At 34.7% G+C, this 22,092-nt stretch overlaps 1 protein-coding gene across 2 annotated transcripts in view; it reads right to left on the bottom strand.

The window, feature by feature from the left end:
* Nucleotides 1-22,092, bottom strand: part of Lrpprc (leucine rich pentatricopeptide repeat containing) — a 112,030-nt gene that overhangs the window by 8,646 nt on the left and 81,292 nt on the right. For both annotated transcript variants that reach the window (XM_004839374.3, XM_021253809.2), the window contains exons 26-32: nucleotides 21,359-21,427; nucleotides 20,357-20,447; nucleotides 14,486-14,628; nucleotides 14,142-14,247; nucleotides 9,940-10,066; nucleotides 5,310-5,398; nucleotides 1,625-1,826 (exon numbers count right to left, since the gene is read on the bottom strand). In XM_004839374.3, the coding sequence (XP_004839431.1) occupies nucleotides 1,625-1,826; nucleotides 5,310-5,398; nucleotides 9,940-10,066; nucleotides 14,142-14,247; nucleotides 14,486-14,628; nucleotides 20,357-20,447; nucleotides 21,359-21,427 (827 nt within the window). The remainder of the gene's footprint in view (nucleotides 1-1,624; nucleotides 1,827-5,309; nucleotides 5,399-9,939; nucleotides 10,067-14,141; nucleotides 14,248-14,485; nucleotides 14,629-20,356; nucleotides 20,448-21,358; nucleotides 21,428-22,092) is intronic.

Genomic DNA, 22,092 nt, shown 5'->3' with positions numbered 1-22,092 from the left:
AGCAGTTCATGCTATAGTGCTACTTATTTTACTTAGTTGAAATGGCTGCTTATTTTAAAATACTGCTCTCGAGAGATGAAACAGTTATATAAAAAAATTAATCAGGGTAACTATCTGAAACGTTTCATTTTGCAGCTCTTTGGATGTAAAATGATAATGTTTAAATATATAATTTTGGCTTTATAATCTACAACTGGTCCCTACTGTACAAGGTAAAGATAATATACCACATCTTTTAAAGGTGGTCATGTCTCCAGCTAGTATGTTTTCATGTCTTTAACCCACAGTCACATAAATTTCTTTCTGGAGTATTTGGAAAATACTCCATATTAAAATTCTCAGAAAATAGTAACTTTATGTTAAAAAAAAAAAATCAAATGTATGTCTACTGAACAAATCATGAAAAACAACTACAAACATTTTTAGTTAAGGTAATTTATAATTGATATTTTACAGCTATGATACTCCAAGTCCAAATAATCAATTTTATGCTTAAATTAGTGTATTAAAAATAAGAATTCTCCAACTAAAAATGAATATCCTGATACATTTTTCTTATGGATTTCATATATTACTTATTTAATAGTGAACATAAACATGTTCTTCATGTCATAAAAGTGTTTACAGTATATAATTTTGTAAAATTCATTCAGCTTCTTTCCTTAATCTTCTAACTTAAAAGAATTCCATCTTCTTATTAAAAGGAAAGTCTGAAGTTCTATTTAAGGAAATAATTTTAAAGGTTAAAAACAAAATACAACACAACGTTGGGGGTTCAAAGAAATAGGAACCAACAAAAAATCCTGCAAACACCAAATATTTTAATATCACATCTCATTAAATGTACATAAGATTAACAACTGAAGAACATTTTCTCCTCAAAGGCATTCTAAGACTGTCAATTCTGTTTTATCCCTATGGATCTTGTACTTTGCTAGTGAGGTTAACAACAAAACAAAAACAATCAAGTCCTGTTTACTTAAATAGTGATGATTCCCAACAAGGAATCTAGGGACAACAGTAAGAAAATCATCTAAATACCTCCCCTTCTTGTGGGTATGTGGATTGATAAGGTGGCTGGGTGAGGAATATGGAAATGATTTTTTGTGCGTATGCTGGGTATGGAACCCTGGGGCCCTGTGCATGCTATGTACATGCTCTACCACTGAGCTACAACCTTAATCCCAGACATGTACATCTTTGTACAAGTTTGCCAGGCCCTCTGTTTCACAATATGCTAGTAGAGTAGCACTCAAGTATTGCTGACAAATGAAATCATTTTCACTTTTGTAAAGAAGTGTTTTGACAAGAGGCCTGGCATGCATATATACATACACACACGCACACATACACAAACGCACACACAACTATGTATACGCATACACATATACATGAGAAAAGTTGGCAACTGTGAAGTTTTATGAATCTGATGTTTATTCTAAGATTTAACTTAAATATAAAATATATTTTCAACATATTAATTATTCAAAATGGAAAATAATCAGCAACAATAATCAGCACTGAAATTTCCTCTAAGTTGACATGGTTTCCACAGGCCTAAGAAAAAGTTGTAAAATGTGATATCTGATATAATGGTCATTCAAAGAAGCTTGAAAATACTTACTTCTTTATTTGTGCCAAAGCAATGTTATTGATGAAAATCATTCCTGAGAGCCCAATGGAGTCATGTCCACTGACCATCTTTTGGATTGCTTCTACACTCTGCACATCACCCTTAGAGGCAAACGCCTGGATAAGGCGGGTCACTGATAGCTTAGAAGGAGTCTGGTCCAGATCCAAGGCTGTTTTTAAAGTTGTTAGAGCCTCTAAAATAGAAGAGTAAAGGGTAGAGTTTTCCTTATTTGATTCATATTGACTTTAATGCATTTTGAAAACCAGCTTTTAAATCTGAGCATCCAATGGATGTATACAAAAACCTATGAATAATTTATTCTAGTTTACAGAAAATATTAATACTTCATAAGAAATCTTAAACAAGTATTTGATTATCTATAAAAAGAGCACAGAAACTTATGCCATGAAGAGAACACAAGTGTGAATGGCAATGTGAGTTCCATTCAGGTGTAACATTATTTTATGACTAATTTCAATGATGTTGATAGATGCAGAAGTATAAATAAGGAAGAATGTTAAAAATTAAAGTGTTTCCAAAAATATATAACTTTTAGCCAGATTCATACTTTTCCAATTTTTATTAACTCAGATTAATGATTATAAAAAAATTTTAGTATCTGAAAGATTTTTTTTCTGGAAAATCTTTCTCTGGTCCAAACAGGATTTATCACTCAGAAGTAGCCAAACTGGAAAACTCAATTTTCACACTAACAGATTTATTTTACATTAAAAGGCACCATGCAGATATTTTCTTGTATTCAGTTTTTAAAGAAAATCAAGCTCACTCAATTCTCATGGCTATAGCAAATGGTATTTTGTTTAAAGCATCACAATTAAGTACTCGACTGTGGATAAATTTGGAATATCGTTCTGATTTGCCGACTTATCTACAAGTGTAGCAAAATCCTGATGTTAAACAGAGTAGTAGATGGGAGGGGGATGTAATAATACTTAGCATAACAATCATCACACTACCACTACCAAAGAAAACTTCACAGCTTTATAGCAATTAAAGCAATGTACCCTAGACAAAACTAAGACTCTCAAAGCAGCTTTCTGAATAAGAACAGCTTATCTTTCACAGAAGAACGGGAAAGGGTAATAATTAAACAGTCTCTAAAAACAATATAGTAAAAGACATGATGAATTTAATCTTTATTACTGAATAAACTATTATTACCCCAAATCTATAAATAACCTAAGCTAGCAATTCTCAAATGGGGCACATAGGTCACTTAAAAAGCATATTCAATAAAATCTTACACACATTCACAAAAGGTGTTTTTATACTACTTTAAAAATATCTACAGAAAATAAGTGTGATTATGTCTTGTTAATGTGAAGTCATACACAGATAAAATATTTCTAGTATCTTAAGTAGTAATGTTGGGAAAGTCTTCCCATCAGTGAATCAAAATAACAAAAATATAATGATGGAAACTGGAATTTATTGAGCATTTTACTGTATTTGTTGAGCAATTTACTACATACCAGACATAGTACTACAAAAAATACACTCAAAACCAACTTTCTGAGGTAAGTACTAATTTTTATAGATGAGCTACTAGGGCAGAGAATTTAATATTTTTCTGAGGTCAAAGTCATACTGCTGGACACCGACCTGAGTCCAACCATCCCGCGAGGCTGCATCTATGGGTACATGAGAGAGTGGAGGGGCAAGCAGAATAGATCATTTTGTGACTAACAAGGAGTATGAGAGCTTGTGTGACCTAAATCATATTTTTATACAGAATTTGTCATCATAGCTAATGACCTAAAGGACACACACACAACTGTACTTATGCTGAAGTCTTTTCCCACTATTACCCAATTCCAACATTTACTTGATAACTCAGCGAGACTGAGTATACTGCAAAGGTGCTACGCATGCATGAGGTATTAATATTCTACCACAGCATGTTTATGAAACTACACTAAGATGTATCTGGCTTTCTTTTTTCTTACTGTCTTAAATGGGGTTGACTAAAAGAAACCTGAAAGAGAGAAGGGCAGAAGAATGAAAAGGAATTTTAAAACTCAGGAACTTTCAACACCCATGGAGCACAATGTGGAAATGGACAGGGCAACAGCATTCCCATCCTGATGACTGCTTTACTCCCACATGAGGTTGAGACTAGGCACCAGGGGTTGGAGTGGGGAACTACAGGGGGAACACTGAGCTCCCCACTTCTGTTCTCAGACAACCATCCATTCAAGCTGAATGGTGGAGAAAATGAGAAACTATATTTGTGCACTTTCTTGTAGTTTTCATAGGGCACCTGACATACAAGTAGAGGATAGCAGTCAAAATAAAACATAGGAGCTCAACATGAACCCTTAAAATAGTATTGTTTTTTGCATCTATAGAAACATAAAGCTATTTACCACAATGAGCTTATTTATGAGTAGCAAGTTAACTTTTCTGTGTCTTAAAATTATTTTATCATCTCTACACGAAAAATAAGCTCAACAGTCTTTTCTATTGGAAATGTAAGCTTTTAAAAGTTTTAGTAACAAGCCCCACACAACTGGATTATGATTCAGGGCTGTCCAGTGATGTCTAGATGGGCAGGCGTCACCTGAGGAATGACGAGGTGGAAATGTAGCAAAGAGAGAAATCAGCACTTACATATTCAGTCCTGATTAGTTACGGAGACAGCTAAGGACCAGCATGTTCAGGTATTACAACCAACACCAAAGTCGCACAATTAGTGCAACTTTCTCTCAGAGCTATGAAATTATTTTATAGACATGCAAGAAGGGAAACACATTACAGACAGGGGAAGAAACCAAGTAACAGATTTAAGAGTTAAAGAGCTTCTCCTCCAGCCTTAAAGATATACTAAATGGGTTCTGTTGTATTAGCAAAACTGTGGTGTTAATTGTATTGGCTAAAATTCCAACATAAAACTTAACATGAAAAGCTTCTTACCTAAAGAGAGTTATTATTGTCCCCCTTGGGAGCTCATTCACAAAACCTCCAGATCCAACTCCACCTCACTAGGCAAACCTATAAACAGCCTCTACCAAACCACCGAGCCCCTTCCATCCCAACCCTCCTCAAGATATTTCCACATCATTCTAGTGTTACCCTCTTAACATTCATTTAAAAACTCTAAACTGTATTTTATGGCTGTTGGTATTATGAACTATTAAAAAAGTATTAGATTAAGTTTTAAAAATCAATATTATAATCATTTGGTGCACAACCCTACACATTTAACACTCTATTTAACACATTTGCTATCTCACACACAACCAACACAATATGCAAGAAACAACTGCTGGGAATTGTTTCAGATGTTCGAAAGTATGTTAATTTCCAAAGCAAAATGACTTGTGCTGTGAATTTTAACGCACTTGAAAGCCTGTACTTTCTCTCGTCCTGGAACACAAATTTTGCATGTCTGAAGAGCTGTGATTCATCTTAAGAAAACCCATCTTGTGTTAAATGGAATGGAAACTGGACTAAGTGGTCAAATGACAAGTACATTCATATTCAAGCTGTATTATAAATGCATGTACAGTAATTTACGTCTCTCAGCTACCACAAAAGGCTCTTGATAAGCAGGTAATTTGCTAAATGGACTCCTTTATCCAAGTATTCGAAGGGCGTTACAAGAAAAATCTGCAGAGGCATTAATGTGACGTAAAGGTCAAGCATTGTGACATACCTTTCAAATAATCCCGCCTAACTTGCGCTATGATGAGGAAGCTGTTGGCAGCATCGTTCAGTGTGAAGCCCTTGATGTGGGTCTCAGCGCTAAAAGAAGCAGACATTTAGAAAGGAATTACTGACATGCTTCTGATACGATAATAAATGGTTGAGCACCAAGGTGAAATTATAAAAACTACTGTTCGTATGTTAAAAATATTGCTGCAAAATATCGACCTGGAGACAGCTTTTGTGTTATCCTGTCAATGGTTATAGAAGGATAATTTTTTTTTGCATTCTGACAGATGACAAAGTTGGAAATGAGCAACAAAAGAAACAAAGTACAAGATTTTTTTAAACAATCGGTTCAGATTCTTGAATGCTGACACATTAGATGACTAAAATAACTGCATGCCCTACATTGTTCAGCTGTATCCTAAGTGGGATACTTTTTCCTCTTTCTTCTACATTCACCATAATTATAAAATGTAAAACTATTCTTCCAGCAACACAAATGAGCATTTATTTTCAGCACTGTATATTTTAAATATAAACTAAAGCATATTACTAGCCAACACCATATCATTTGGTCGATTAATTTTCAAATTTCTGTCATTTAGATATGTACAGTTTTTAAAGCTTTTAAACATACAGGCAGAACTAAAACTGTTGTTATATTAAAATTAAAAATCTTCACACAATAATCTTGTCCCAGCCTTATTAAATCTGAAGCAAAACTCCTAACTTTTTAAAAATCAGGAGTAAAAAACTGCTTTACTTTTACTAGAACCTACAGGATTAAAAAACAAAACAAACCCAAAATCTAACAACCAGGTACTATTTCTGTTTGCACAACTCTTGTGATGAAATTTCAGCATCCTTAATGCACCAAGGGTTCATCTCCCGATTAGGAAATCTCCAAAGGTCAAAAGGAGCAAAAGCAATCGCTGCCATTTGCCTATCGGGCTCAGTGACGACTCTGCTGCCAACGCCAGCTCACACAGTGAGCAGACTGCCAGGGAAGCAGGGTCAGTGCTAAATTATTCTCATCAACCCTATGAAAATCCTCCAAAGACACCACAACATGCCCATCCTCTCAGTCACTCTCAGCTGCTAAGGTTCATCCTGCAGTTTCTGGACACAGGATTTTCTTAACTCAGTGACCAATCCTCTTAATCCCACCAAAGCACCCATTGCTCAGTTTGACTTTTTCCCTGTGTCCCATCTGTCAAAGCTTTTAAGTCAACAATTCTTGTATGAGACTATAAAGTGCATAAAATAAAGGTTTTTTTTTCTCAAGCTGCAGCATAATTAAGCAAATCACACTATTAAAAGCTCACTTCTCATGTCCATATTATTGTATGTTTTATGGCACATTTACTTAAGAATGTTACCTAAAATTCTAAAACGGTAATAAAATTTCTTTTAACAAAAAAGTATGAACTACAAATCTTTCAAAAACCCCAAACATGTAATATTTTTCTTTTATCAACAATCTCTTCCTATCTCAAGAAGCTACCTACTCATTACAAATATGAAAGCAGAGATAAATATCAAGAAAAAAACCCTATCTTATAAATGTAAAAAGAGACCAATCACAATCAAAATATAATCCAAACTGGCAAGAAGAGAAAAACTACAAAAAGTTACTGACAGAGACCTTTGCATTGGAATCATTCATATAATACAATAAAAGAAATTTATTAGTCTCATTTTTTCCAGTGCTATCAAACCAAACTTTCTGTGGTGATGGGAATATTCTTTCTGTGAGCTGCCTAGGTTGGTCACTAGGCACATATGGCTATATGGCTACCATAACAAGAGGAACAGAATAATATAATTCAATTATATTTAATAACATAATTCAATTATATTTAATTTAATTTATAGCCTCATATATGGCTAGTGACTACTGGATTGGATAGGACACAATTCTAAACCTTTTTGTTTCTTTTTAGAGCAGCCAAAGTAAAGGAAAATAATTACAGGGAGGGAGAAGGGTATCAATCACTCAACTTATAATCAACTACAAAAATTAATCTATCTAGGGGCCGGGGATTTAGCTCAGTGGTTTCACTGCCTGCTGTGCAAGTGCGAAGACCCGAGTTCAATCCCCGGTACCAAAAAAAAAAAAATCTATCTTAACCAAAAAAGACAGTACTACAGATGACATTAGACATTTCAGAGTAAGAAATGAACTATAGATTGTGTTTATATAACAAGTGCATGGGACATTAGTCAGGGTTCATAATTTGCATTACTTTGGAAAACATTTCTAGATAGAAAGAAATAGAAAGCTAGTAAGGCCAAGAGAAAATGATGCACCACTCTCAAAAGATAAAGCAGGGCTATAATATGATTCTCAACTTCTCTAACAATAATGTTTAGTTATCAGAGATTTAAAATAATTCATTTCCCTCACTGCTCTTTAAGCAGTTTACTTTCCTTGAAACAATTCACTGTCAGTAAATTTTTACTTTGAAACATGAAGAAAGTAAAGATGAAAGAAGGTTGGTTTCTTTAAAAAATTTCAAGGCAGCTGTTACTGTTACTTTTGAGGTTTCATTATTTGTTGGGAATGGTCACTGACCTTGTCAGTAAAAACTTCAGAAGTTAAGTACATCTGTAACACATTAGAGACAGCAAAAACCAAAGATGGCATTTTTTTAGTTTATAGGAAAACTATTCCTCTTGAGATTGATCAAGTGGCATTACACAGATAGCTGTAACAATAGATTGCTATTCATGGATTGTGTCAGGACCTCAAACAATATTAGCAGCTACTGCTCCCTGCATTGTACAGTAGCTCATGTGGTGATCTGGCTAATTCTTTTTTATTTTGATCACTGATACAGAGCTGGAAGGGAAAAGAGACAACCTAGTCTAGTATTGGTCATAAACTAGGAAATGAATCTTGAAAGATTTGTGACATGCCTGCAATAACACAATTAAGTTGGACAGTATAAATGGAACTTGAACTTCTACTTCTGAATTTCCCAGTCCAGAGTTATTTTAAAAGTTACTCAAAATAGATTTAACTTCAGTTACAATTCTGCATAGGTAGATACAACATTTTATTGACTCAAGAAAAATGACATGCATCCAATCGCCAGGCTGATCTGAGGCTTTGGATCTCAAACAGCTACATGGGTAAGGCAGCTATATGATAAACCTGGTGGGAGAACACAGCTAAAATAAAAGTGTTCTCAACCATACAGAAAGTCTCAATTTTTATGTGGAATCTAAAAAGTGAATCTCAGAAGCAGAGAGCAGAGTAACAGTTGTTAGGGGCTGGATAGAGGAAAATAGGGAGATGATGATTAAAGGGTGCAAAGGTTATGTTATGAAAGGTTATGTTCTGGAGCTCTACACAGCACAGTGTCTAACGATACTTTACTATATACTTAAAACTAGGACACACACACACACACACACACACACACAAATAATAATTATAGAGAAGGTGGGGGAAACTTTGGGAGGTGAAGGATATGTTTGTGGCCTTGATGGTGGTGATGGTTTCATGGGTGATGTACACATTAAATTAAACTTGGACTTTATAGTTCGTGAATATAAGGGGAAATAGAAGGGCTGTGATTATATATTATTGGCTGAGAGAGATTTCAAAATTCAGTGTATCAGGAAAAGTTTGAACCTTCCTGTCAGAAATAAAGCAGTTCATCTTCAACAGGACATGTCTATGTTCCAAAACAGGTGATCTCAAGCTCCTCCTTTTTAGGCCATTATTGGTTAATAACTCAACAGTAATGTGAGGTAAGATGACAGAGCCAGACAATACACACACCAATAAGGAAACTTTACTCCTGTTTTGATTAGCAACGTATCATAATATAGAGCAGTGATGGTGGACCTTTTAGAAACAAGTGCCCAAATTTCAACCCAAAACCCACATATTTATCACAAAGTGCCAGCATTGCAATTAAACCTGAATACTGAGGTTTTAGTTTAGAAAAAACAACTCATCATCAACATCTTTTACCTTCAAAGAAAAACAACACATGTGCCATAGGTTTGACACCACTGATCTAGGGGTTTAACCCAACACACAAAAAACCACGGCTATCATTACCACCCAAACAGATTTTTTTAAAAATCCCAAAACTGAACCAAAAAGCACAAAGGTAAAAAAAGTAAAGACACACAAAGTTTGCTGAATGTCTATGTTTTCTCTCCCTCATTCTCAGTATCTTGAAGAAAATTTTAGTATAATTATTTGTAAAAATTGAGGCTCAGAGAAAGCAGGTGGTTTTTCCCAAGGTCATCCTGCTTTCAAGTAAGATTCAAACCCTGGTCTAAGTCCAAAGCCTTTGGTATCTTCGTTACATCAGGCTGCTCCCACCACAAAAGACAGATGGAGTTAGGAGCCAAACAAGCAACAGAATATAATAAAATTTTTGCTTTTCCACACATGAATATCTAAAATGAGTTTTAATAAAACGTATATAACCCTGTAAGACCAGTGACAGCAAATATTTTTAAGTTAAAAAATAACTTACAAATGAGTTAACTTTAAATATCTCTTGTATGGGTAGCTGAGGCTAATCAATCGCCATTATAACAATACATCTTTAAAAATCCTAGTGGTAGCCAATATTTAAAGTGGAAGGTAAAACTGGTCTAATACTTACGCCATTTTCACTTCTATCGCTTGTGTGAAATTGTCCGTCAACAGCAGTAATTGTGTAAGAGTTCTGTAAGTGTCACTGCTGAATATAATGTTTTGTCTTTGTGCTCTCAGGAAAATATTATATGCATCTATAAGAATACAAAAACAAAAAATAAGAAGGCATTATTTTGAAATGACAAAAAGGGAAGGAAAAATGTCCCCATACCAAATCCTTAAATTCACACATTTTTTTCTTTACCCACTCACCATCACCACTCCACTGACATGCACTGACTGAACAAGCAGGTAACATCATTCCTCAAAACCACAGTTTTGGAAACTACTATTTCATCAAAATGGATGGTTCCCGAAAGGATTTCCTTTTTATATTATTTTTCATACTAGCTTTCTTAAGTCAATAAATTATGTTCATGCCAATAAAAATGAGAAACAGCTCTTCTAAATTTATGAAAAGATGATACCAGTTTCAAAATAAATAGTAAAATGTGTTAAAGTCCAAATAAACCAGAGGTATAATTTAGACTGAGGGGAGCAAAAGATTCATTTTAAAGCAATCTTTAATCTATAAGTGGGTGGTTACAATGGTTAACATTTCAACACAATAGCATTAAAGTGAATATAACCTATAATTCTAAAATTAGGAGATCAAATTATTTGGCTACGACAGGACTTATACAAAAACATACAATTTTCAAATATACAGATATCTAACAAGTAAACTAGGCAACATTTGTTTGACTGATTAACAGTTTTATTTCACTTGTTCACAATAACTGTCAGTGAATGAAAAGATGTTACCAAAAGAGAAGTAACTACACTTTTCAGTCACTTACTTTTCTAAAATAAAATTGCTTGGCTATAAACAGCTACCTGAAACTATATTCTACTCTCCCATGTGTATAAACACATCATAACAGAGACAGAGCATAACTCAACTATCACATATGGCCTTCTATGAACATAATAAGGCTCAATGTAAAGAACAGAACATATAAGTAGGAATGGACATGACATTAATGTTCAGAAGAACATTCTGTACTACATAGAGGTTCCTGAACAGGCAAAAACTGTTATGCTTATATGTGTAAGCCAGGCGAATTTGTATCATTCCCTTAACTAAATGAAGTGGCAAGGTCAAAAACTTATTTATCTCTTCCAGTCAAACTGGGAGGAAAAAAAGAGACAAGATATGACAATAATTATATTGGCATCCTAACGAAAGAGAATAGTTTTAGGAAGTGAACAGTAATTGTGGTACAAGTTAATCAAATATTAAGCTTTCCAAAGAATACTCTGTTAGTATTAAATTACCAAATGCCTTGCACTAGGGCTTTTTGTTTGTAAACACCTGTATGTTCCAGAGTATTGGCAAAAAAAGTATAAAATAAAAACACAGATAAGCAAGACAGAATTCTACTATTAATCATCTCTTAATTTTAGTGCCAGTATGAATCCATCACAAACTTAAGAACAAAGTCACAGCATAGCTTTGCTATAGCTATTTTAAGTCATGATACATGACTGGATTATGGGCATGCACCACTACAATTCACATATTTCCTTTTTAAAGGCTGGTAAAAAGATTTAATGTAGTCAGGTGAGGTGGTGGATGCCTGTAGTCCCAGTCCTTGAGAGGCTGAGGCAGGAGGATCATCTTGAGTTTGAGGCCAGCCTGGGCTACAGAGTGAATCCAAGGCCAGTCTGAACTACTACTTAGGGAAGACCTGTCTCAAAAAAAGTCATTATTGTCTACATCTTAATAACCACATGTAACTGTTTATTAGTTGTTAAATAAAGATACTTAATATGTACTATTTAAATATTTAAAATTAACAAAATAAATCCAGAAACTCTAATTGTTGTCCTTCAAGACTGTAGCATTCACATTAAATTGGTATGGCTAGGGCTGGGGATGTAGCTCAGTGGTGCCACACCTGCCAGGCAAGCGCAAAGTCCTGAGTTCCATCGCTGGTATAGAAAAAAAAAAAAAACTGGTAGGAAAATACATTGAGTAGACTTGATATCAGATGAAGTTGTAAATACTAATAGAATTCCTCCTTGCTTATCTGTGATTGTCTACTTTTTGCTACTATAATACACCAAACCCATTCACCACAGGTTTCTGGTGCAAAAATCACAATATACCTTTAAGAACTATCAGAAAAATACTAATTCAAGCATTCAACTTTCAAAGCATTTATATCATGCTAAATGTATTTGAATCCTAAGACACACAAAAACTAAAAACTGGGGCTGGGGATTTAGCTCAGTGGTTCCGGTGCCTGCCTTGCAAGCGCAAAGTCCTGAGTTCGATCCCCGGTACCAAAAAAACCCCCCAAAAAACAACTAAAAACTCTGATTAACAAAAGGAAACCAATTAATATTATATTTAAATGCTTTCATTTAAAAACAATTTTTAAAAAGGTAACAGAGTTTTAGAATCTCTATATACTAACCTTATATTCATTTTAGCTAAATCAGAATTTCATCAGGGTAGACAGTATGGAAAAGGATAATTAATTTTATATTTAGCTTTAACAGATACATTGTGAAAGACTCAAAGACAGACTGCATATGCAGCAAAGAAAAATGACTCGGGAAAATTAAAAGTTACACTTTGGGCAACTGAGAAAGTATAAGAATTTAGCTGATATTTACTTCACACATTTTATGTCAGTTTTAGTTAAATTTCCAGTTGTCAGGAAATTTAAGTAATTCTATACAGTTCTACACTGATTCCTTCCTATGGAATAGGGCCCCTACTGAATAGATACTGTCAATATAAGAATAAAAAACCCTGTTGCATATATTTTCTTAATAGTTAAATTTTAAACTAGTCATAATAGAGGTAGAGCTATCTTCAGGAACGTTTACTGAGGAAAAAAAAGAACAAGAAAAATAACTCCAACTTTGAGATATTGCTTGTTCACTTTAACACAAACACTAATATGATAGTTAATGCCCTAATCATTTTTTCTGCATTAAGTTACAGCATTTGACCCTCAAAACTGATGTTATTTTCAAAGTATAGTCATGTGCCACATAACATTTCAGATAATGCCGCAGGCCTTACTTATTAGATTGTACCATCTAGTGGTGTTGTGTCCTTCTTAGTGTAAGGATACTCATGATATTTGCATAGTGATGAGTACCTCCATTATTAAGGGACATGTGACTATATAATTCTCGCTTGAAGAAAAACACATGCAGGCCAGGGATTTAGCTCAGTGGCTCCAGCGCCTGCTGCGCAAGCGCAAGGTCCTGAGTTTGATCCCTGGTACCAAAAAAAAAAAAAAAAAAAAAAAAAAAAAACCCCAAAGAAAAACACACGCTAGGGCCGGGGATTTAGCTCAATGGTTCTGCCGCCTGCCTTGCAAACGCAAGGTTCCGAGTTCGATCCCCACTACCAAAAAAACAAAAAAAAACCCCCAAAAAACCCACATGCTAATAGGTTTTATTAAAATTCAAATGTGCAGAAAAATATACAAAAGTAGTACTATGAGCCTCACTTTCCATATGACCACAACAACAACAACAACAGCAGCAACATAATAATAATAACAACAACAACAACAACATTTGGCAGGATTTGCTTACTTTTTATTAGGTACTAGGACCTGAACCCTGGGCCTTCACACTGAGCTACATCCTCAGACTATTTTGTAGTCACCAGCTGCCCAGGCTGGGGTCAAAACTGCCATCTTTGTGCCTCAGCCGAGCAGAGCGCTGGGATTAGAGGCATGAGCCAACACACCCAGATGCTTCCTTCGATTCTCATGGCTTAAGAATTCAAAAATCTTCAGAAATTTTGACATTTTTTTCATCTATCAATATTTCACACTGATCTCAAAATTTAAAGGTACTGGGCCAGGAATTTAGCTTAGTGGTTCCACCACCTGCCTCATGAGCTCAAGGACCTGAGTTCAATCCCCTGTACCAAAAAAACAAAAACAAAATTTAAAGGTACTGTCCTATAAATCATAATACCATTATCAATGCCTTAAAAAAATGAGTAAATCTGTAGTAGCACTCATCACTCACTTGATACCAAAATCTTTCAAATTGTGCTATTTTAATATCTTTTTAATTAAAAAATATGTATTATGAAATTTACGTTTCATCCATCCTAGAGCACCGCTGGCTTGCTGGGCCAAACAAAACTCCATGTTGCTGTTATAAACAAGACCCAGTGGGTATATTTACCTCGGTTTTTCCGCTGCTGGCAGGCATTCAACACCGCTTTCTCAGTAAGAGGGTCTACAGGTCGGGGTGATGAATTTGGGGAATGTTCATCATCATCATACCACAACTTTAAAACAAAATTATTCAATTAAACAAAAATTTAGAAATATAGTGATCTTTTCCAGTAAAGAAGTGGGTTAATCTACAACTTAAAGACATACTGACAACAAAGGCCAAGGATGCAGCTCAGCAGCACTGCACCTCCTGGCAAACACAAGGTCCTGAGTTCGATTCCCGGTACCACAAAAAACAAAAAAGACATACTGATAATGAAAACTCTTATACTCATGCTGAAAACAAATTACCTCAGGAACATCAAAAGGAACTTCTTGATTATTGTCTTTTAGAATGTCTGCTAATAATCTTAATGTCTTCTCACGAGGAATAATATTTTCTTCTTGCATTTTATTCCAGATAGCATCAGCTCTTTGCCAGTCACCATTTTTTTCTATAAAATTTGATTGAACAGAAATTAATGAAGTTAAACAGAATTCCTGAAAATTTAGAACTTTTTATTTGATGTTGAAGGAAGCATTACTCCAAATGCTGCCTTCAGGGGGGAGAAACCAAAGGTGAGGAAGAGACTATTCTGTAAATCTTTTGAATTATAATCCTTAGAAATACTTTACCTGTGCTGGGGATTTAGCTCAGTGGTTCCGCTGCCTGCCTCACAAGAGAAATACCTTACCAGTTAAAAAACTGTAAAGATAAAAAATTCACCCATACTGTAACAGTCTGAAAATCACATTGATAAGATTTGTCTTTTTAAAGTAAGTAATGGAGGGCTGGGGATGTAGCTCAGTGGCACCACATCTGCCTCACAAGCATAAGGTCCCGAGTTTGATCATTGGTACTGAAAAACAAAAACAAACAAACAAAAAACCCCAAGACTCTTATAAGCTAATTATGCTTGTTTTTCATTAAGATAGTACTATAAAAATTCAAGTTCATAAAAGGAGAGAAGTATAAAACTTACTAGGCTTAAAAACAAAACAAAGCAAAAAACAAGCCCAAGAATCTTTATTCTGTCTACAGAAAAAAGTGCAACACTTCTTTCCAGTCTCTGCTGAAGGGTACTTTGGATAGTGGGGAAGACAGTCCGGTAATGTCTCCAAATATCAGTAATAGTACTGCTAAGGTAGTTTTTAAGCAAACAAAATAATCCACACAATGAAGAAAAGCTAGGAGAATGATTTACAACCTTCAAACGGCAAAAATTCTAAGGTAAACATTTTTTTACAAGGCAAAAAAATGATATTAAAACCTACTTTGGGAGGATAAAAATATTAGACACACCTGTTAAAAAGGACTAGCAATTTGCAAAAAAGAAAGTATTTAAAAATACAGATGGGAATTAGTATAATACAACATGAAATAACTCAGTATTTTTTGTAAAAGGAAAACAATTTCCTAGAAATGTACCTGGATCACTACATTCAGAATTTGATACAAACCAATCAGTGTATCAAAATCTGTAGCTGTGTGTAAAATTTTATAAAAGGCAAAGAAAGGCCATAGTTATCTCCTGTGATCTTAAAATCCTTTCCACTGAGACAACAATGATTATACTTGTTATTCACAAACTTGGGCTGGCACCAGGGAACTGCCTCTTCAATCTATCTTTCCTGGATCCCACACTTTCCTCTTTAAAGAACAAGCAGAGGGACTATTCTCAATGACTTCTGAGAACTCTTAAGCTGTAAAACCAAAGACTTTTCAAACCAGTAGTGAATATTTTAAGAATAGATATAATTGTGGGCAATATTTTAGGCTACATATGACTAGGGTGTGAGAGTTAGCACTTCATACATGTTCACTATGGTATGAAACTAAGAGTTTTAATTATAAGACTGATAGTTTGTACATACTACCGATAGGATGGAGCTACTTCTAAATTTCCCACTTGTCAATCATACCTTATGGTGTGTAAGCATCATCATTCCCTTATTATAGGTGTGGGATGGGAACTGAACAACAGAAGCCTGGACTGGCTTGCTTTTTCTGAAAACGAGCTACCAAAGACTAATAGGGGTTTGTCAGATGATACAGGAGCCAAAGGGAAGGGCCAAAGATGGGATAATTTGAACACAAAAGGGCCGGGGATTTAGTGGTTCCACTGCCTGCCTCGCAAGCCCAAGCTTAATCCCCAGTACCAGAAAAAAAAAAAACTTCCTATGAACACAAAAAAGAACAATGGCTAAAACAAAACACACACATACACACACATTCTTAAAAAAAAAAAAAATCACCCATCAAGTTTGGAGGTTCAAGGACACCAGCACTTAAAAATTAGTAATTAAGGGCCGGGGATTTAGCTCAGTGTTTCCATTGCCTGCCTCGCAAGCACAAGGTCCGGAGTTCAATCCCTGGTACCAAAAAAAAAAAAAATTAAAGGAAGCTAAGTATTTATCTTTTTCTATACATTTATTTCATATCATTAAGTAAAAAAAGATAAAATCACTGAACAAAATGTATGAGAAATTAGAATATAATCAAAATAGAATATAAAATAATCAAAACAACAGATGCATTTATAAAAATATACAGATATAAATGTAGAGAAAATTGGAAGGATGGTAATTGACAGAGAGTTTGGAGATGGCAGTGGACAGTAACATTTTCACATTTAGCTAATATAGTAATATTGTTTGAATCTTTAATACTTAGACTATATTCATTTTACTCATGTTATAATATAGGGAAAAAAGATCACATTGTGAAAAGAAATATCAATGACTATGCATACTTGAAGAAGTAACAGATAACTCAAGGCAGAATAAATGTGAGGCTGTAAATTTAAAAAAAAATAGATTCTATAAATTTTTAATGCAAAATTACAAATGTAAGGCATTTGAATAGAGTATAAAGAATAACCTTTACTTTGTATGTGTAAAGAAAAAAACTGAAGTACTTAGGACATCAGAAAATATCTGACAAGAGGGTGACAATATGTCATTTAGAAAAACAAGATTTTCCCTCTACTGGTGAGTTGTTTCATGTAATACATATTATAGATTCTAGGAGCTAATTTTTAAAGACTGCCACAAGGAAAGGTCAAAGTATTTGTAGTACTGTGGAAGGCTAATGAAGAAGGATCATATGTTACCCAGCCTGGGCAACTTAGTGAGACACTATCTTAAAATAAAAAAATACAAAAAAGAGCTAGAGATGTAGGGCAGTGTAAAGGCCCTGGGTTCAGTCCCCTGTACCAGAAAAAAAAAGGTCAAAATACATCAGAAAGAACTAAAGATTGACTTCTGACAGATTCTTCTGACAGATCATGTATGAACTTATAGGAAATTAAAGCAGTTTTAGAACAACTAATATTTAAATGTATGAATACTTCTGTGGGTTTTATGGCTATGACAAACCACTGAGGTCTATTCAGTTGTTCTGTACATGTTTTAGAATTACGTTGCACTTCACAGCAAAATTAATTATCTTTGTGTGCATGAGAATGATCAAATAAAGGAAAGCTGTTTCAAGCAACACTCAAAAAAATAACTAAATCTAACTCCTTTTGAGGGCTGAAGTCACATCACAAAAAAAGAACAGCTCACAAAAAATTCCTATAAAGTCAAATTATTTTTTCAGAAATTCCCAATTTAAGGAGAAGAGGATGTAAAAAAGAGTTAAGATGTGTTATGTACATGTACCAATCAAAATTAAAATAAAAAGAAATTCTTTGTTTTGAGACAGAGTCTTGCTGTACAGCCCAGGCTGGCCTCGAACTCATAGCAATTCTCCTGTGCCTCAGCCTCCTGAATGCTGGGATTACAGGCGTGTGCCACCATACCAGGCAAGAAATTCTTTACTATAGGTTAAGTATAATAGAACCACATTTCATACATCATTTCTAACCATATGTAGTATTTCACATGAACTTTGTTCATGTAACTATTTAAGCAGTCAGAGGACAAAATGGAGAAGAGACTACAAAAGTGGATAGCTTGCTGTTTCTTCAGAAAGAAAAATGAGTAGAGCTATTATTACATCCAAGAAGGTGGGAAGCATACAAATAGGCTTAAGTATACTTCCCTATAAAGATTCCACTGTCTTCCAGAGTCCTAAATTTGTACGCAGATCCTGTTGAGCTCCTAAAGACTACTGGCTCAAATATAGAGCAAGAAGCAACTGAAGCTATGAGTCCATTAGATTAGATGGAGGGATTAAGGTAACGAAAATGCTTTCATCTCAGAGACTGCTTACCCCTAAAAGAAATTTTAGGATGAACCTCAAGTTTTCTCTTTTCTTGGTCTCATTTCTTAAAAACAAAAAGTATTAAAAGTTCTTCCAAATGGGAAAAAGATGCTTGTGTGGTTGGCTACCTCTCAGCCTTCCTTGGACTTCCACTGTCCCTCCTACAATCTCATAGTTGTTCTCATGCCCTCTCTCTGCAAAGCAATACCCTTATACCTGCGGTGCCTACTGCAAGGGTTAGCATGGTAAGGGCTTCATACATACTCTTCTTTTGAATGGAGGTTCTTTGAGGACTACATTAAATGCTTAACTATTTTAATATAAAAAATTTTAATATAAAACAGAAAAATTTTATGTTGGTTTTAAGTTTACATATAATTACATTTTGAGCATGAAATAGTTCTTCAAATGGAAGAAAAAGTGGGAAGGGTGAATTAGCACCCAAATTCATATTATATCTACTATTTAATAATACCTAAAACATAATACTTTTAGTTCTACACATTCAGTAACAATTTTAGGACTGTGTAAGAATTTGATAATTCAAACCAAAGTTTTAAGAATCCCACAATGAAGTGTGTACTTCAATACAACCAAAAATTTTTGAAGTGAAAAATTTAAAGCAAGTCTTATTTTACTTAGATCATCAAGAGGTAAATGATAACACAAGTTCAAAATGACAAATCAATCAAATTATTCACTGCTATTTATACGTAGTGAATTAAAATTTGCAACAAAAAGAGAACAATAAATCTAGATCAAATATCTATGAAGTACCATTGACTATTCTCAGTATTATTCCCCTTCACTCAAATATCCTAAGAGACTGTAAACTCCCAAATATGGATACTGGTATAAATGTATTAGAGTAATATTTGATAGCAGAGGTCAAAAGTATCAGAAACTTCAATCATTCCTTACTCTTAATACAAATACTAAGGACTCAATTATATGGAAGCAAGGGAGTAAACAAAGAAAGGTACCAAGATAAATAAAATGGGGTTGTTTTTTAATATGGAAAACTAAAATCCATTCACTCAAATGTCCAGCGAGACCGGTTGAGTAAAATGTACTGTACATCCATTCAGAATATTAATCATTTGTAGGTGATTAAATAGAGAAAAATGTGATATATAACTGGATATAGTCTTATTAAAGAAACTGTTTAGCAATGATTTTGTACATAGATATGCATCTTTCTGCAAAGATATACAGTGGACCTTTGACTTACAAGTGGCATGACATATGAACATTCAATAGAAATTTTAGTTTTAACTTAATGACCAAAGTCTTCATTTATGACCTAAATGCCGGCCACTTGTGCTTCCAGATGGTCTCAGATACAGATTTAACCCTTAGAGCTCTGGAAGGTACATTACAACATCCTTTCCTGTGTAGGGTTAATTGAGAAATCCTGGGCCAATGTCTCTCTAAGGACACTGAGATCTGCCTGTATACAGGAGAGATTTTGAAGGCTGTGTAGAGGAGCTTGGACCTTCAACTGACCCTGTGGTTGAGGACATTGTCACTATAGCAGAGTTCATAGGCTTGCAGGTACACAGTGGTGATGCTGAGGAACTGGTGGAGGAACACTCAGAGGAACTGTCTACAGAGGGATTTCAGCAACTTCTGACTGAGCAACAGAGAATGGCAGCTGAGGAGCTTTCTGAAGAGGAGGGGGAGTATCGACAATCAGTGCAGCAAAGAACTTAGAGGAAAGGTGGAGAACCAGTGAGCATGAAGGCTTCCTCACTTTTTCATTACTGTGGTAAGAATGCCAAAAAGTAGAAAGATTACAGTGTCTAGTGATAAAATACAACTCTCTGAGACAAAATTCAGTGTAGCCTCCACTTTAGCCCCTGCTGAAGACTCATTTGATAACCCCTGGAGCATCTTGAAAACCCGATACTCCTTTCCTACCACTGTCTTCAACAGAATAAATGAATGAAAACTTGAGCAATAGCCATGTCACTTACTGTATAGCTTTAGCAGACTGTAGTACAGCTGGTCTCTATCACATTCAAACAGGTTTTGCGTCAACTCCACTAATTTTTCCAGAGCTTCCCTCTTAAAAATAAAGATTAACAGATTTATATTACATAAAAGATTTATTTTATAGTCAACAAATAGCAAGTGAATAAACCTTTAAATAGCTTTACTCATTAGGCAGGTTAACTAAAAAAGTTAAAGGGCTGAGCACAAGATGAATATACTTACTGTCACTGAACTGTACATGTAAAAATGGTTAAAATGACCAATTTTATGCTTTGTATATTTTACCACAATAAACAAAACAGGGGCTGGGGATTTAGCTCAGTGATTTTGCCGCCTGCTGTGCAAGCACAAGGACCCAAGTTCGATCCCTGGTACCAAAAAAATTTTTTTAAATAAATAAACAAAACAATTTCTTTCCTTAAAAAAAACAATTAAAGTGATAAAGGACCCTTTAAAGTCAAGAACACAAAACAGTAACCATCTGGTTTTAGAAACTGTCACAAATGTACATTTTAGAAATTTAAAGATGCCTGGGGCAGAAAACAGGATGGAGAGAAAGCAGTAATGTACATCTTTCATTAATAAAATACTCCACATTCCACTCCTTTCCCTGTGGCTTTTAGTTGGCATGATGTGAACAGCTACTGCACCAGAGCACAGGGAGAGTAGGAATTCTGCTAGCCTTCATGGCCCTCCTGCAGGCACCCAGGACTGATGCAGGCTTAACTGCCAAGCAAGGAATCAGCCTGCACAAGTCAGTGAGGAGAAATCAAGTTAACATCTTCAGGGCCCAGGTTAACATTTTTTAGAATTTCTACTGCATTGCAGGAAGAAAGCAGCTATCACTTACTGGCAGAACAACCAAGATAACAATGCTTCCATACTGCTCCCATACCCTGACATCTCCAAATGGTCGTATGACATATATGATATTTGCTACTAATAGTTTTAAATGCATGAGACATCAGAAATTAAACACAAACCTTATTATTAGTGATACATCTATCACAAAACCACTGAAGTTTTGTAGGTCGCGCTCTAATGCCTGGAGTCTGAAAAATAATCACACAACATATATGGTAAGGCTTATTATTTAAACATTAATTTTTCCTCAAAGACAAAGAGCTTTTCTTCTAATGAATCTGCTGCCAAGCATATATACCAAAAGAAACCTATAATTTAATCCCACTGTTAGCAAAGAACTTTAATTAGGATTAGAAGAGTGCATAAAATGTAACCCACACGTAACCTATTTCTAGAAGATTCAGTTTACTTCAAGACGCTGCTTTGCAGGTCAGTATTCATTTCATAAATCTGTAATAAATATTTTAGTTCAAGAAGTGAGGAACTAAATCAACTTCAAATTAAGCACTTGTGTATGCATGCTCTCACTTGCTCACAAGTGTGCCCCCTCCCCACAAACACACAATTCTTTCAGATTCTAACAGAATCAGGAGATAAAAATTATTAGTATGTTATATAGAATAATGTTATACAGAATAATATAGTATGTTATATAGAATAATAATTGTCAGAAAAATGGCTTTCCATTTTTTAAAAAAACATGGTTTGTAGAATATACTGTGATTAGGCCAGGGATTTAGCTCAGTGGTTCTACCACCTGCCTTGCAAGCACAAGGTCCTGAGTTTGATCCCCAGTATCAAAAAAAAAAAAAAAAAGAAAAAAGAACATACTGTGATAAAAGTAATCTACCAG

Source organism: Heterocephalus glaber, unplaced genomic scaffold (genome assembly GCF_053883595.1).
Source record: "Heterocephalus glaber isolate CG9 unplaced genomic scaffold, H.glaber_assembly_v1.0 deba00001457, whole genome shotgun sequence".
NCBI classification, from domain to species: Eukaryota; Metazoa; Chordata; class Mammalia; order Rodentia; family Bathyergidae; genus Heterocephalus; species Heterocephalus glaber.
This window is presented reverse-complemented; position numbering and strand designations above follow the sequence as displayed.